The 18623-nt window shown below is 37.1% G+C and overlaps 1 protein-coding gene across 1 annotated transcript in view; it reads right to left on the bottom strand.

The window, feature by feature from the left end:
* Window positions 1-18623, bottom strand: part of DNAH7 (dynein axonemal heavy chain 7) — a 341498-nt gene that overhangs the window by 59254 nt on the left and 263621 nt on the right. The window contains exons 49-52 of the mRNA XM_033230791.1: window positions 15072-15262; window positions 7899-8032; window positions 6831-7166; window positions 286-412 (exon numbers count right to left, since the gene is read on the bottom strand). Coding sequence (XP_033086682.1) covers window positions 286-412; window positions 6831-7166; window positions 7899-8032; window positions 15072-15262 — 788 coding nt within the window. The remainder of the gene's footprint in view (window positions 1-285; window positions 413-6830; window positions 7167-7898; window positions 8033-15071; window positions 15263-18623) is intronic.

Raw genomic sequence — 18623 nt, 5'->3', positions numbered from 1 at the left:
TGTATCAATATTAAGTAAATTTATATGCATAGTCCTGTGAAAATCTAATATAATCAATTTATTTTAAAACATACAAAAATTTAATAGTAACATAATGAATTCTGTGCTTAATTTATATCTCACTTCTGTGAAATTTATTCTCCTGATCACATCTTGCCTTAACTATAATAATAAACAGTATTATTGTTTAACTACTTGCAATCTTTTTATATATGTTCCCACACAAATAAATTAATGAATCAGTGTTACTAAGGGTTTTTTCTTACAAATGAAAACAGTACTGACCAAACGCTCGTGCAGCAGGAGATTTACAGTTAGACAAAAGGAAAAGAGCAGCTTATCCTTTTCAAAGAGTGACCGGCAGACATTAACATACAGTGAATAAGTAAAGTGATCCTTGAGAATCTGAAGCCTAAGGGTCAACAGAAAATAAAGGAAATAAATTAAAATGTACTTTAAAGATAATGGCCTTAAGAAAAGCCATTGTACACCATTTACATGTATGTTCTTCTGATAAACTTTCTGGTCAATTACCCCCAAAACAATCAAGAATCCTCATTAAGTGGGTGCCCCAATTTGAGAGCTACACAATGGACTTCAGTCCAAATGCATTTTACTGTGAACTGAATTTGTTTTTTTTTTAAACTTAATCTTCCTCTTGGAAAAAAGTTAGTGGACGGTATATTAATTTGTTAGATTAAAAAGTTTACAGACTTTTTATCTACAAAGCATTTCTGGGTGTAAAATTTGACCTCTTTATAACAAATAGTTTCAAATGTTTTATATTACATATTAAATGAACAATCTAAAATTAGTAGCTTCTTTATTAAGTTTAGTATTGTGCTACTCATTATAAATTCATAAAAGCTGAAGAAATTACAAAACTTGGCAAACTCCCTTTTTATTTGCTAGAGGCAAAACATGAAAATATGAATAATCACAAGATTTCCTTTTTATTATTTATCTATTTATTTATTTATTTTTGAGACAGGGTCTCTCTCTGTCACCCAGGTTGGAGTGAGTACAGTGATGCAATCTTGGCTCACTGTGACCTCTGCCTCCCAGGCTCAAGCCATCCTCCTGCCTCAGCCTCCGGAGTAGCTAGGACTACAGGCATGCACAACCATGCCTGGCTAATTTTGGCAATGTCCTGACTGATATTCTAGGCTGTCAATCATCCTAGCTTTTTTTTTTTTTCCCACTTTTCCTTACCTGCCTATTTTCTTAACTATTTTATCCCCTGCAGCATTCCCATAAAGAGAATTACAACAAATTAATGTATCTTATTTTTATTTGGGAACTTCAGAAAAGATTTTTGTAGAGAAAGGCTTGGCAATAGTTGCTAAAATACAGTCGAATTCTTAGAACATTGAAAATAAACATACTATTCTGTCCCTATTATTATGCTAATAGGTTGTCTTTTCATGCATGGCACTGAATTTGTCTCACTTGTAGCAGTACCATACGATTAATACAGGGTGACTCACATTTGGTCTTTTTAGAGTAAAATAAAATTTTCCGTACTTTAAAACAAGTCTCTTCCTGTAGACAGAAAGATTGAAGGGAAAATTATAAAGGTTAATCATATTGTAAGTTCAGGTTCAATCACTAGTAAAAATGGACATATAATATATTTTAATAACCTTTTAAGGTGAAAAAGAAGATTAAAATTATCATTCTCAAAGCTGGTGAGTGATACAGTGATATAGGATCATTCATGTTCCTCTGATGGAGTTGTGTGTTTGAATAATCTTCCAGGAAAGAAATTTATATCAGGAATCTGCAAGAAGTGAACACCTTTGTCCTAAATTTGGGATTTTAGTCTAAGAAAATAAGCAATGATGCAGACACTTATATTTACTGCAGCATTACTTACAATACAAAAGCTGGAGACTACTTAGAAGTGTTTTTTGTTTGTTTGACAGGGTCTCACTGTATCATCCAGGCTGGATTGCAGTGGTACGATCATAACTCACTGTAACCTCGAACTCCCAGGCTCAAGTGGTCCTCATGTTTCGGCCTCCCAGGTAGCTGGGACTACAAGTGCATGTCACCACACCAGGCTAATTTTTGCATTTTTTGTAGAGACAGGGTTTTGCCATGTCACTCAGGCTGGTATTGAACCCTTGGGCTCAAGTAATCTGCCCGCCTCAGCTTCCCAGAGTGCTGGGATTACAGGTGTAAGACACCCCACCCAGCTAAAAGTCTTATAATATGAAAATTATGGTACAGTCATACAATGGCATGTATATTGTGCAACTCCTAAAACTTATGTTTCCGAAGAATACTTAATAACATGAGAGAATGGTCTTGATAAAAGTGGGAAAAAAAAACTGTGTGTAATTATCAAATTGCCTTTGCAAAATTATGACAGTAAGAGAAATCTGAAATAGCTGACTCCATCTTGCTTCTAGCCTCACAGGCTGGCTGTCTTGGCTCATTCCTGGGCATGGACCAAGCTAACTTTGGAAGAAATTTAGTTTACTAGCCATGATTCCAGAGGTAGTAAGATTTGCAACTTCCCCAATCACTCCTGTAAATAACATCACTATTGTAGAACCTAAGATTGACCTTTTGGGATGTCTTTTCAGGCTTTTGCATTTTTGACTATTGGATGGCCTCACCTAGACCAGCAACTCCTCTGGTGGCCCACACCTAGAAGCAGACTCAGGGAGGACTGTTTTCCTTGCTGTGTTCCTATGATTGCATTTCCAACCAAACAGCATGCCCTCCTCCCTAACACCCTGCCCACCAAACTATCCTTGAAAAGCCCTAGCCTCCGAATTTTCAAGAGATTAATTTGAGTAATAATTCCATCTTCCGCGTGGTGTGGCCGGCTTCACATCAATTAAACTCTTTATCACAATGTCATGGTCTCAGTGGGTTGATTTTCTACGTGCGGCAGGCAGGAAGAACCCACTGGGCTGTTACAATTACATGTATATGCATATTTGTACAGCAATAGATTGATTCCAGGATATTTAACAAAACTACATCCTAGTTAGATTTTGTTCCTCTATTTATGTTATTTTTGTTTTATTTTGTTTCGTTTGCTATATAAAGTTATTTATTGTTACACAAATTGTAATGCATTAAAATCTTATAAATAACAGATGATCCAAGTTATTATGGCAACTGCATAGTATATACCATACTAGTCATAACATAACATATTCTTGGTACCATATAATAATCACTACCAGAGAACAAGAATGAAATACGTTTATATCTCTAAATAAAAAGAAATGAGAAATAATTTTAGACCAATATTAAGATTCTAAAACAATCAGGTTGGCTAGTGTTAATAGTCACATGTTTTCTATGCTTTTGGTAGAATTATAGTCCAATAACTGCCTGAAGTCTACCAGTTATTTGGTGTCTATCAATGATTGGCAGAAAAACAAATCATTTCCGTGAGAACTCCTCTTTTTCATTTCTGATTTGGGAGCCAGCTTCTTAATCGGAAACTCTTAGTTTACTTTAACAACAACAACAAAAGATTAAACAGGACTGACCAAAGTTTCTCTCTTGGTACAATGCTTTGGAAACCTATCGGCAGTATTTACTAAAAGGGAATATATGCATGCCCTGTGATCATCAGTTTCATTCCTGGATATATACCCACCAAAGACAGGTAAATATCAGCACCAAAAGCCACGAACAGGAATGTTAAGGAAGCAAAATTTCGTAGTAGCCCCAAGTTAGAAGCTACACAAATATCCTCAACAGTAGAATGGATACATGATTTGTGTTACAGTGTTAGGACAAGCAAAAATTAAAAATAAGAGACTCAATTCTTTCTGTTGAAAATAAGGAGAGAGATTTTCCTTCCCTCCCTTTTTTCTTAATTTAGAAAACCTAAAATTATAGGTACTTTCTCCTCACGTTGAAATTTATATACACCCTTTAGAAAACTAGTCAGACCTTTGTCAGTTTTATGACCCAGTGATGTCTTCCTCAAAGACCCAGAAGCCATTTCTTTGAAATGTAAACATCAAGGGAGATAGCCCACTTGTCTCCAATTCGCTGCAGAAGGGTAGGAGCCTAACTTCAGTTAAGCTTATTTCAAATTGCAAAACTACCTCCTGTCACACAGATATGAAATGTTTGGTTTTCCTCTGGATAAAGCCAATTTGCTAACACAGATGGTCACTTCAATTGCCAAGTAAAGTTAGGATGAACTAAGTGTGATGTAATGAGTTTTATCTGCCTCGATAATTAAGGGGGTGAGATTCCTCTCTGTCTTTGCAATCTCTTTGTGATTGCCTGTGATTATGTGTCAAGTTCCGTTTAATGTTTATTCAACAATAAAACTATTTTTTTCTCTACTGTCTTTGAGGAGAGAGTTTCTGGGTTGGGAGAAGATGTAGTTTTTAATTATACTTCCCCAACAATAGAAAACTAACTGAGTAAAACACTGTACTAGACAAAACAATGTGCATTAATTTCACAAGCATGATGCTGAGTGCAAGATATCAGACACAAAAAAAGCACACACTGTGTGATTCTATTTATATGAAGTTCTAAAACTGGCAAAAACTAACCTGTGGTGTTGGAAGTCAGGACAGTGGTCACCTTGAGGGAGAGGGTTAGTGATCAGGAGCGGACACTTCTGGGCTGTTGATAATGTTCTGTCTTGAGTTACGTGCTAGTTACACAGGTTTGCTCACTTATGAGAATTCATTGGGCAAATACTTCTGATTTCTGCATGTTTCTTCATGTGTATTGATAACTTCAATAAAAGTTTTAACATCTATTTTCTCTATTTACCTTTTGGTTCCAAAATTATACTTTTAGTATTACTGCAGACATACATATGATTTTCATTGTTTTGAAATGAAAGAAGTTTAACTAAAAAGAAAAGGCCACATTTTGTTTTCTAAATTTCATCCAAATCACACATCTGGGTAAAAAGGGTTTGCTTTTCCTTACATCTTAAGGAACAAAAGCACAGTAATGAAGAAACAAATTCCATACTTTGGATGAGTTCTAACTTGATATAATAAGAGACAATAAAGGACCCATCATTATTTTTAAAGCATAGAATTGTTTTAATTTTTAAAGCTTATATAAATAAATGTCTTTGAATGGCAGACCAAAGAAATTTTCTTCTCTAGACTCCAGAAAATACCTTGTTTTTAAGCTAATTAAGAGAGTAACATTCTAGTGGTTATTCTTTTAAGCAAGGTAGAAATTAAGACCAGTAGTGAAAAGCAGAACATTATTTATTGTGTGGCTATAATGTGATTAGCACTATAGTAACTGCTGGAGATGGGGTCTCACTCCCACTGCCCAGGCTGAAGTGTGGTGGCACAATCACGACTCACTGCAGCCTCAACCTCTTGGGCTCACGTAATCCTCCCACCTCAGCCTCCCCAGTAGCTGGGACTACAGGCCCACACCACCATGCCCAGCTAAATTTTTGTATTTTTTGTAGAGATGGGGTTTTGCCATGTTGTCCAGGCTGGTTTCAAACTCCTGGGCTCATGCAAGCTGCTCACCTTGGCCTCCCAAAGTGCTGGGATTACAGGTGTGAGCCACCATGCCCAGGCTGGGGATAATTTTATTTTTTTATTCTTGTCTTATGGAACTCAGAATCTAGTATGAAAACCAGACATGCATGTTTAATTAACTAACTTATAATGCAAATAGCTGGGAACTTCTCTAAGAAAGATCACTTAAAATTGTTTTATTTCTGTAATCCTTGCTAAGCTTGAAAATTTCAGAACTGGAAGAAATAAACTAAACATTTTCAAATATCATAAAGATGAATAAACTCTATCATTATGCAATGCATTTCTTCCAAATAAATAACCTACTCCCTCCCTTTCTCAATGGTAGATATCTATGTATCGATATATATTTTTGGCCAAGCCCAAAGTGTCAGACTCACACCTTTATTAGTCTCGTATTCAAACCTGTAAAATAATAAATCTTACTAACAAAAAATTGCTGAGTCTAAGAACACTCAAAATTTTAGACCTCTACTATGATAAAGGAATTAAATTCAGATTAAAATGAGATTAACATTTTGGATTTCTAAACATAATTCTTAGCTGTGAGTGATAAATTGAGTTTCCCTTGTGGGTCTCAACAGTCAAGAAACTGAAGTATCTAGGTTCATATTTATCAAGAAGGTTATAAAAGGTAAAAGTTGTAATTAATTACTTTCTTTTTTAAAAAATTAATTACACATTAAACTCTATTAAAAACACGTTTTAATACCAAACTGAAAATTATCTAACTGATTTTAAAAACTCAAATGAAATTTAATTCTCTTGTAGATTTAAGTCAGGTCTTAATTCCATTACTTATTGTAATAGCCAACAGTAATATAAAGTATTTTATGTAAATAAGAATAATAGAAAAGAAGCTCTATTACCACAAATAATCACAACAAGCTTTGGGATTTTTTTACCCTAGCATTTGACAAATTTTACAGATCTGTATATTAAAATGAGAATTTGCAACTTTCAGAATGCCAGTTCGTACAGAATAGGAGTCATATTTTAAAAAAGTATTAACTACTCTTTCCATACTTCCATTCATAAATATATTTTGCAAATGAAAAATGAAGGTAAATGTTTTCTCTTTCTAGAATTACATTATAATCCTAGATCTCTGTAAACAGTTTCTTGGCAGACTGAATTTGGACACATCTGTTCAATTTCTAACCCTCAAATTTATTTCTGGTACAATGATTAATCAAGTTCATTTTAGGTAAGTGGCTGTAATGCTTGTACCACTCTGAGACAACAATGGAGGCCACAAATTACTCTCTAATTTCATGCATTAATTAGTTAATATTAATTAGTATTTCCTTTACATACCTTTTTGCCAAAATTTCTGATTTCTCTGAATTTTCAATAGACAGGATGAAAAGGTTAATAAACCAGGTCAGTGAATACTGGTACATGGGCTCAATGTTGGCTAAATCAGCAAGAGAAAAAAACAGGATGGAAGAATGGATGGCAATAGGACGATAGCCCATGCGGGTGGCATCAATCTTTTTCTCCGTCTCTTCGGCTACTTCCTGCTTCTGAGAAATCTCATTAGCCAAAGCCTTGGAGGAAGATAATATCTTAATAGCAGTTTCATCTTCTAATATATTGCCTTCCGAAGATGAAAGAACTTCTAAAATCTTGTCTTCTATTTCTTTTAACTGCCTGGAATAAAACACAATTTTCTTAGAAGAAAAAGAAATCATTTAAAATCATTTCACGTATATGTTCTTTTATAAGAAACAAAGAACTTGCAACCAAAAGAAATGCATCACTTTGTGACAAATATCTGTAACGGTGATGCCTTATAATTAATTTCCTATCTCACAAAATGTCACAAAGATGGGCCTTTCTGCTCCAGTTCCCTTTTTAATGATCATTTATGGGCTAACTAGAGAGAAATACGGCAAGCCAATATACTCTGCCATCAAGGATCTCAGTTCGGAGTGAACAGAAAGCAGCACTCTGTTTATTTTCTGAAATTTTACATGACTTACACAGCTTTACTCTTTCTACCTATGATATAGATGTTACGAGCAGAAAGTGGGATGCAACATACTCATTTACACCATGCTCCAGTAAAAACAGGTTACCTCAGTTACACAGTGAATACTAAAACTCTCGTGCTAAAACTTTGTGGAATATTTGAAAATGCCCTGCCCTGACTTCTGGCAGGCCTTCTAGCTCTTCCAGTGCCTAAGAACTTGCATGTAAAAATATCCTCAGTAATGCAGTTTTCTAAATTAACATAGAGGTATAATTCCTCACATTTTCCTGTTACACTTTCCCTTGCAGTATTCCTATTAAATCTAACAAAAGAGATCTGTAAAATGTATTTTAATTCATTCTAGTGATCTCGAAACAAATAAGAATAGTTCTGTTTATGATATTTAAAACCTTTTGTTTTCAGCTCCTTGTAATATCAAGGCTTGCTTTTCTTCTTCAAGGTCTGGCCTTTCTCGTGCCACCACAATCCCCAGAAGCTGATCTTGCATTCCCTCAGGGGTTATCATGAAGTTTAATAATGTTACCTATAAATGAAAAAATATACAAAAATTATATCATTATTTCTGTTAAAAACGCCTCTGCTTCTATGTGTCATGTTCTGACCTTAAAATAGACTTCATTTAGTATATATGGTAGTACTTGTGAAGGTGTAATTTGTAGATACTATGATTAATGACATAGGCAAACATGATTGTTGGATTTAAAACCCAATCAGTTTCTCATAGTCAGAAATCTAATAACTCAAAGAGTTTGTTTGGTGATCAACTTATTCTCATTTCAAACTAGTGCAATTTCTGAGAACTCTTTAACAGCAAAATTTATTAGAATCAGGCTGGAAGCTATCTTCCATTTCAGTTGATCAGAGCAGCCATGGCATAATATATGGTTCAAAGCCTGGCTCTAGAATCATAATAGTTGGAGCAGCTGATTTACATTTTAAGGATTCTAGTGGTGTCAAAAGTAAAGGAAATCTTACAAAGCGAGATAAGAGAAAAGGGAACACTGTAATTACTTGTCATGGGTGAAGCATTTTTACAATCTGATAATCAGCCACTATTGTGAACTAAGGAATTTACATTTTCATGGTGTCCATCAAGACTGTCTGCTAACACCTGCTTCATCTGGGGACGTAACTGCTCTTACAGGCAGGTCTATCTTCATTGCCCACATCTCCTGGTTCTTTCCCATAAACATGCAAACACGCTCAGGTCTCTTCTTTTAAAAAGCAAACAACAAACAAATCATTCTATTGCTCCCACAATCCTTTCCAGGTATGGAATAACCTCTCTTTGGGCTTTCACAATGACACTTATTGAAAATGTTATCTATATGTATTTTCTGCCTCCACTTCATTTCATAATACAGCCCTCCACAATCTGCTCTCTGCCCTTCCTCTGTGCACCCATCCACACACACTGCAATAAACCATAGTAACTTCCTGGCTCTGGTCACCAATGAACCCATAAGTCAATAAACACTGTCTTGATGTTGGCTTCGTTTGAAATCCTCACCTTTTATCTTTTATTTTTTCATGTATACTGTAGTCTACCTGACCTAATGTCTTGAATCACATCTATGTTATTTTTTTTAAGTCAGATGGTTATCACCATGTATCACCAATTTTTTTAATTTTTAATTTTTATGGATATATAATAGTTGTATATATTGCACCTATGCCTTAAGCATCACCTCCTACTACTCCCATTCACATGCCTTTCATTTTAGCTGCACAGAAAGGATTGCGGAATCCCATACACGCTGTCTATGAAGTGTCTCCATGTGCTTCAATGTTTGCTCTACTTGGACGCCCTTCCCCTTGTTATCCACCAGATCAGCTCCTATTCATCTGTCAGTGTGCAGATCAAGTGTTAGCTCCTCTTGGACACTTTCCCAGACAATGTGTTCTACCCCAATCACCACCCCAGGCTACTTTCTGTACTTCCTCATGGGGTCTTAACTCCTTATAGCACACATCACACTGTATGCAATCAAGGGCATATACAACTCTCTCCTAGACCAGAATGAAAGTAACTTTAGCACAGGGGTCGTCTCTTATTTGACTTCATGGTTTTATTGTTTGGCACAAAGTCATGCTCCCTACAAACTTATTGAATGAACAATCAGAATGCCCACATTCCCCATTCACGGAGTTGCTCTCTGCTACTTCTATTTCCTAAAATTTTAGTCACTTGATGATTCTTCCCTAAGGCATTTTATATAAAGTAATAGCTAACATGAGTCAGGCTCTATGATATAAAGAAGAGTAAGATACAGTCTGGTCCCTGCCCTCAAAAAGTTTTCATCGAGTTGAGCAAACAGAAGAATAAAGAACATACAATGGGATAAGGACTCTGAGAGTGGTAAGCTTGCAACGCTACAGGAGCACAGAGAGCACCCAACCCAGATGAGGGAGGCAAAGAGGGCTTCCCCCAAGCAAAGGACACCTGAGCTAAAACTTAAGAGTGATTGGCAGTTAGTCAAGAGATAGAAGAGGGCAACATTCTACATGGCAGAAGATTTCAACTTTGGATGCTGATTGGAATGTACTGCAAAATTTAAAAACCAGTAGCGTCTGGGTCTTGTGTCCGGAGAGTTTGGTTTAATTGGTCTAGAGTATGGCCTGAGTATTTGGAGTTTTAAAAGCTCTCCAAGTAACTTTAATGTTCAGCCAGGATTGAGAACAATTACTCTTGGCAAACAAAACAGCATAGATAAAGCAGCAGAGAAAGGCAAAGCACATTTAGAGGAATCTATTCCACCACTAGAGAGTGTGCAGGTAGGACCCAAGGAGCACTCTTCGTCTACTACCTGTAACTGAAGGCAAACATTTTCTACCACGTGTCAGAATTCAATGTGTGCAGTCAGCAATATTAGAAATACTTGCTTTTTAACACAGGAACAGAAAACCAAACACCGCATGTTCTCACTCATAAGTGTGAGTTGAACAATGAGAACACATGGACACAGGGAGGGGGACATCACACACTGGGGCCTGTTGGGGGCTGTGAGGCAAGGGGAGGGAGAACGTTAGGACAAATACCTAACGCATGGGGGGTTTCAAACCTAGATGAGGAGTTGACAGGTGCAGCAAACCACCGCAGCACATGTACACCTATGTAACAAACCTGCATGTTCTGCACATGTATCCCAGAACTTAAAGTAAAATTTAAAAAAATTTAAAAAAAGACTTGTTTTTTACCCTTGAAAATTCTACAAAAATTTCACCAACTACCATCAGAGGTGACTCAGTGTTCGCTCCTGATTTCCTCGTTTCCCTAATGAAAGGAGGCTCCTTAATAGGAAGTACTTTCCCAAACCCAGGTACCACCGCCACATTCTATACGGTAGTGACAATTTTGTCCAAAACTTTTAAATACATTTTCGATCACAACCTAACCTAAATTGTAGCAGCTAAAAAAAGGCATTTTGGCATACCGAAATCTGAGGGTTTTTTAAAATTAGAATTTTAAGGCCGGGCGCAGTGGCTCAAGCCTGTAATCCCAGCACTTTGGGAAGCTGAGACAGGCGGATCACGAGGTGAGGAGATCAAGACCATCCTGGCTAACACGGTGAAACCCCGTCTCTACTAAAAAATACGAAAAAACTAGCCGGGCGAGGTGGCGGGTGCCTGTAGTCCCAGCTACTTGGGAAGCTGAGGCAGGAGAATGGTGTAAACCCAGGAGGCGGAGCTTGCAGTAAGCTGAGATCCGGCCACTGCACTCCAGCCTGGGTGACAGGGCGAGACTCCGTCTCAAAAAAAAAAAAAAAAATAGAATTTTAATTCAAATTTTAAAACGTGAACTAGTAGAGAAGAAACAATTCTATGGACAAACTACCTACATGTAGCAGGTTATAATCAACCAAACCCAATATAGGCAGCTTATCCAAAAGATGTATTTGTAAAGCAAAAGTGTTGTTTTTGTTTTTATGTTTTATTTCTCTCAAGGCTCTGCTGGTCTATGAAGTACCTTATGTGGATTAGAAAAAGATGTCATCTGCATGTAGAATCAGCCCCACACCAGGCCAAAGCCTAGGCACCTTGGGGCTAGATCTCAGCCCTCTTCAACTCCACCTTGCTTTCATGTACAGACTGCACAACCCTAGAAGCAGCCATCACTCTCCCTCCTAAAGACAAGCAGTGTTTCTCAACTGGTGGGAAGGTTATATAAAAAAAAAAAAAAGAGTCAATAATGTTATCTTTCTAATCTTAATGACTTTTTAAAGCACCTTTGGAGGTGTTGCCTGATTTATGAATTGTTTGCATTGCCAAGGGGCAAAGGTTTTCCTTTCTTACAAACTAAAAATAGGTAATGCTGTTACTGAGGTTGTTGTTCTCTCTACTTTTCGTTTTTGTCTTTTCATTTGTTGTTTCCTGGTGGGCGGGTCTATGCATACCTACCCCTGACATCAGCAGAAGCTGAGGCTGGAGAAAGAGGCTGACGCATCCAACTTCTTAGAAAGAAACATCTAATAGGGACTTAATGAACAGAAGCTTTGTCTGTGTCCTGGGTGGCAGCAAGACAAGTCGGTGGATCCCTGTGCCATTACCTACGAGACCCAGGGCTCGTGTACCACAGGAGAAGTGATTTAGAAGGGATGTGTAGAATAATTGAAGGTTGTTTGACCGAAGGGCAGGATGCACGGTAAGTACCTGCTCTTACACGAGGCACAGTAGATAAACTGGAAATCTTAGACCTTTCCCAGAACAGGGGTAAATCAGAAGCCAATCTGGTGGATTAGCTTCCAAGATGGAGTTGCTTGAGCCTCCACATCTCCATATTCCCAGCTCCCGCTACTGGGTGGGAGATACCGTGTTTCCCTGCTTTTATTTATAAGAAAATATTTCCTCTGCAGGGACAGAGTAATTTTATTTTTGTAAGAAAATGTCCTACCTGTGGCCAATAAGTGTAAAACAGCTTCTTGCAAAACCCCTAGGAAGGCGACTCCCTCCTTCTGCCCACACCTAGGCACCTCCTCAATGGGATACTATCTGGGTTAAAAACTTTTCCCCCAATTGTCCAATGGCAGACCATGGAGGCCACTAACTATAGACTACACTGGATATAATCAAAAATTTATATGAGATAAGCAATTTTTAAAACTCATTAAATGTTATGGAATTCTCCACTGCTTTGCCATTTATTCGTGGAAAAAGGATAAAGCTTTCAAGATATTTTCCCTGTTGGCATGAGAAACCAAGTCCACAAGTTACATTTGCTTTAATCCAAAAACCATAGGCACAGTGGTAGCAAAATGTATGTTTTACAACTTTCACTTCACTGTGTTCAGACACAAGGAGGTATCCATTCATATTCCATTAATGTTGGGTCTTTTCACATCAAGACTTTTCAAATCAAGTCATTTGTTCTCAAATAAACATTTAAGACCATAAACTATGGTTTCATAATTTTATTTTCATTTAGACTCAAAAGGATTATACCAGCACGACACCATCCCTTGGGTGCTTTTGAAAGCAAAAGGTACATAAAAGATCCTAAAAGTGGGATCCGGAGGAAGTATTATAATTTGTAAATGAAAGCAAGTAACTGCCTCACTACGTTTTCTAGTCCCTGCTTAATCAATCCCAGCAATTAAAAATAATAAAGCAATAAGACACTCTAGGGATCTTAAGGGTTTTGATACTGAATCATAGGTCAGTTTCCTCCCCACAGCCCTTTATGACTCCTACCATAACCAGTTATTAGTGAACTAAGAATTGTTTATGTTACGTTCAATAGTACCACATATTTTACTGAACAGTAAAAAAGGTTTTCCACGTCACTTACTTAAACATTTTTCTCTAACACAGCTCTGGGATTTTATCATTTCCTCTGTTTCCTTCTTTTTCACTTATATTTAAATGTTAAATAATATTGCTAATAAGTAACACTTATAGTAATACTATCTATTGGCTTTATTCTAAGCATTTTACACAGATTAATTTATTTAATTCACATCACTCTATGAGATAGGTACTTTTATTATTCCCAGTTGACAGATGAGAGAATTGAGGCACAGAGAGGTTAAATGAAATGTCCCCAATCACACACCTGGCAAGTAGCACCTGAATCTATGGCCTTAACTACTACTGGATATTCCCTTCCCTAGCGGGTAAATATATAGTAGATATTTTAAAGTGTTTAAATAACATTGGATTTTAATTAATTAAAAATAGCCAAGAATTTCCTTTTTTTTTTTTTTTTTTTTTGAGACGGAGTCTCGCTCTGTTGCCCGGGCTGGAGTGCAGTGGCCGGTTCTCAGCTCACTGCAAGCTCCGCCTCCCGGGTTTATGCCATTCTCCTGCCTCAGCCTCTGAGTAGCTGGGACTACAGGCGCCCACCACCTCACCCGGCTAGTTTTTCTTTTGTATTTTTTAGTAGAGACGGGGTTTCACCATGTTAGCTAGGATGGTCTTGATCTCCTGACCTCGTGATCCGCCCGTCTCGGCATCCCAAAGTGCTGGGATTACAGGCTTGAGCCACCGCGCCTGGCCAGAATTTCCATGTTTTAACATTCTGTTTTTAAAATTAAGCTCAAGGGTCACTCCATTTTCCCCTAGTCTTCCTGACATCCCTGAATGTCCACCCTAAGTATATCCTCAACTCTAAGTATATCCTGCAACCCAGGACACATTGCAGCTCCACTGTGTCTTCCTAGTCACACAATTTAGTCACTTTGCATATACATTATTTATAAGATAGACCTCTGGAGAGCAGGGATGTTTGTTCATCTTGGAGGGAATAAATTACAATCCATCTCAATCCTTTCTCTGACTCTTTGCAGAGAGATGCCTATGTTAATTTAAATATTTCCAATAAAGGTAAGTATTTGAATTCACTACATAACTCTTGCCTCTCTATATAACTTTCAAAATCTAAATAAGCATTTCTTAATGTCTTCTCCTGCTTGCTTCTGTAAATGAAAGCAATCCTTCACTCACTCACTCACTCCACAAACATTTAATGAATGCCAACCAAGACTAAGAAGTAGGACTAAAAACAGAATAAGTTGTAGCCCATAAACCTAGTAGCTCAGTTGTAGATCAACGTCTCAGGACATTTTAGTCACTGACTAAAACTTAAAGCTAAATTTACTCTTTAAAGCAATTTTTAGTATTCTAAAAGAACAATGATTGAAAACAGTTCTTCTAAGTAATTACATAAAATCAGATAGCAGCATCCTTAGTCTGAGAAAGAAAAATGGAGTTCTGTTTCTGAATTTCAATTTCAATAATTAGCATATTATCATTTATTACAAAGAAAGAATGTGGGTATGTGCCTTCTATTTTTAACAATGAAAATCTAAGAATCATATCCATTGTAGAAATTTGATTCTGATGACCTTTTTTTTTTTTTTTTTTCACAGCATACTGAAGGTTCCTTTATTACTTACATGTACTCACCAAAGCAAGATTTGGAAATTATTATAGCAATAATTTCAGGAAATGCCAAATAAAGCAAAATCCGTTTTTCTTCGGAAGACTTGTTCTTCTTATGATTCAGGAGGAATATATAGTCACTAATTACAAAATCTGATAAAGAAATATTCATTTTATATACTGGCCTTTACTGATGTTTCAGGAAGATAATGAGGATTTCTTAACTTGGTGGTAATATAGAAGCGGAAGTCAGGTGCATATTCAATTGTGGAGTCCCCAAGCCGGATACATGTACTCCCACCCTGCTTAAAGGTTTGTTTTAGTAGAAGAGGTTCCAAAATAGGATCTAGTTCTTCGCCAACATTTTCTAGCAACACTGGAGTAAAATCAGAAAAGATTTCATGTTATTTTAAATATTGACTATAAACATTCAACCCTCCAAGTGCTTTCAGCCTTATAGATAAATTCTGTTCCTAGATACCTACAAAATTATTTGTGTCTTCTGAAAAGTATAAAGAAATAATGCCATAAAAATAGCTACATTCTGTGGGAAGGACTTAAGTGGTGGGTTTACCTAGTCATCCTGCCTTCTTCCCTTCTCCTGAGTCATAGTCCTGCCAGGTGCATGCTGCCTGCCCTGGGGTTCACTAGGTGTCCAGTTACTATGGCAGTAAAGTTTATCCATCTGAGACCAGAGAAAAGGCATTTCCGGTTGTAGTTATTTAAACTGTGACTGTATTTTTAATTATTAAAAATGCTTATTGTAGAACATCTGCAAAGTACAGGAAGGAAGGTATAAATAAGAAATGGAAAATTGCTCCTAATTAGATTTGCTTAATTACTGTCTCTACTTCTCCCTAATATTTTAATAATTGACTCATACAGCATATAGATAGAAAAATGACACGAAGGCCAGGCACGGTGGCTCACGCCTGTAATTGCTTGAGTCCAGGAGTTCAAGACCAGCCTAGGCAACATGGCAAGATCCTGTCTACAAAGTCTCTACAAAGAAAATACATGAATTAGCCAGGTGGCAGCTACTTGAGAGGCTGAGCTGGGAGGATTGTATGAGCCTGGGAGGTCAAGGCTGCAGTTAGCCATAATCAAGCTATTGCCCTCCAGCTTGGGCCACAGAGCAATATCCTGCCTCAAACAAAAATAAGGAAAAAAAGAAAAATGACACAAACTACACATAGCATAACTATTGAATAAACTATTATCTCTAGTGTTATTTATCTTTCTCCACACACAGTTGAGACTAAACAACATACTGAATTTTGCATCCTAATTATTTTTTTGACTTACAGCATAAATGTTTCGCCATGTTATTGAAAACTCTAATAAGCATGCTTGTAATTACTGCATAATAGTGTATCATATTAGTGTTCTCTTTTTTAAACCAGTGCTCTATTATTAGATATTTGGATTGTTCCTTGTTCTGAATATTATAACAAGCACTATGTTTAAAAAAACTACATTTCAGAATATTTTCCTCTGATAGCATTCTAGAACGGGAATCCCTGGATCAAAGATCAGTGACATTGTTAAGGCTATTGATATCTTTGCTGAGTTAAAGTCTTACATTTTGGTGTGTGGGGTGCTATCATAGCCAAATTTGGATGATGGCATTTTGTAGATGTCCCTCAAGGGATGGGTGTGCAATCTGGATGGGAAGAAATGGGCTCAGGGTGCTGGGGTGACCGGTATTTGGATCTCCATTGCCATGAAAATGCAGACATATTTTCTCCTTCCCACAGGTTATTCCTGGCTAAATGAATTCCTAAAATTGTCTTCTTGGTGATTTGCTCCGTTGCTGAGATCTCAGCCAAGGCAGGTATGTCAGGTTATTTTTAAACTCATTTTTATTTTCTACTTGCATAAAATGATTATTTTTCATTGTTAAATAATATGAATGCATCATAATGTATTAAATATGTTAATTTTCTATTGTTTAGATTGCTTCTACTTTTACACTATTATTAATAATGCCACAGTGAACATCTTTATAAATAAACCTTTGTGTTCATCTCTAATTACTTAATCAGGCTGGAGCCCTAGAAGTAGAATTAATGGTCAACAGTTATGAACATTTTAAAAGCTATTTGTATTCCAAGTTACTTTCCTGAAAAGCTGTAGAGATTTCAGAGTTGCAAGGAGCACTCATTTTGTCATTTGTTTTTAAACCTATTTTTACAAAATATCACTGTATTTACAAATGCTAGACACCATGCTGGCATTGTATTTTCTTGTCATTCTCATAACTTCAAAAAGCATGTTTTGCAGATGAAATAGGACAGGCAATCAAAAACAAATTTTTCAGTTAAATCAGCTAGTAAATGACAGAGCAAAGCAGGGACTTGAAACTGGCTGTCTGCTCCTTTGTCGCTCTCTTAACCACTATACCATATTGTCAGCATTCAATAATATATTTGTGACTTTCATTATTGATAGGTAGAAAATACTGTTAAAATTTGTAATTTTGGCAGGGTGTTTTTAGCTGTTCTTTGGCTAACTATATTTTTTTTCTGGAAACTTGTATACTAACATACTTGACCTTTTTTTCATTGTAGGATATATTATTTACAATTGGGTTCAGTGACAAGCATCAGAAAACCCAAAATGATAGCAATGACAAGGAGAATTTTATGTCTCATGTACAGGAGAGCCCAAGATAGTCAGCTCAAGGCTGAAAGGAGGTTGTATCTAAATAGTGAGGGATTCAAGATCCTGCCATCTTGCACCTTTACTATTCTTGGCACATGGCTTTGATCTCTTTGGCTGATATGGCCTTTTAAACCACATCCACATTCCATCCATCAGGAAAAAAAGAAGAAATATCCTTTAAGGGTGTTTCCTGGGAGTCACAAATGGCACTTCCATGCTCATCTTTTTGGCCAGAAAACAGTAATTTGACCAAACCCAACCACAGTCATATGGCCATATATAACCACAACAGAGGTTAGGAAATAAGTTCTTTAGTCTGGATGCAATGTTCTCATGTAACACAAGGGTGCTGATACTAAAGACAAAGGTGAGTGGACGGCAGGAACAGCCAGCACTCATTGCCACATGCGCTAGTTTAAAACCTTTATCTGTATTTTTAAACATTGTTTTAGCAAATATTTCCCCCAGTTTTCAACTTGTTCTTATTTAATTATTTATTTGAGATGGGGTCTCACTGTGTTGCCCAGGCTGGAGTGCAGTGTGGCACAATCTCAGCTCACTGCAACCTCTACCTCCTGGGCTCAGGCCATCTTCCCACCTCAGCCTCCTGGGTAGCTGGGACTACAGGTGGGTACCATCACACCCAGCTAATGTTTTGTATTTTTGGTAAAGATAGGGCTTCACCATGTTGCCCAGGCTGGTCTTAAACTCCTGAACTCAATCAATTTGCCTACCTCAGCCTCCCAAAGTGCTGGGATTACAGGTGTGAACTATTGCCCCTAGGCTATTTTATTTTATTTTTTTAAGACCGGGTCTAGCTGTGTCTCCCAGGCTGGAGTGCAGTGGTGTGATCACAGTTCACTGTAGCCTCAACCTCCAGGCTCAGGCAATCCTCTCACCTCAACCTCGCATAGCTGGAACTACAGGCATGCACCACCAGGCCCAGCTAATTTTTTTTTTTTTAAAGATGGGGTCTTGCTATGTTGCCCAGACTGGTCTCAAACTCCTGGGCTCAACCAGTCCTCCCACCTCAGACTCTCAAAGTGCTAGGATTATAGGCATGAGCCAATGTA

Source organism: Trachypithecus francoisi, unplaced genomic scaffold (assembly GCF_009764315.1).
Source record: "Trachypithecus francoisi isolate TF-2019V2 unplaced genomic scaffold, Tfra_2.0 Lachesis_group13, whole genome shotgun sequence".
In the NCBI taxonomy this organism is placed as follows: Eukaryota; Metazoa; Chordata; class Mammalia; order Primates; family Cercopithecidae; genus Trachypithecus; species Trachypithecus francoisi.
The sequence above is the reverse complement of the archived record's forward strand: the minus strand, read 5'-3'. Positions and strand labels throughout refer to the sequence as shown.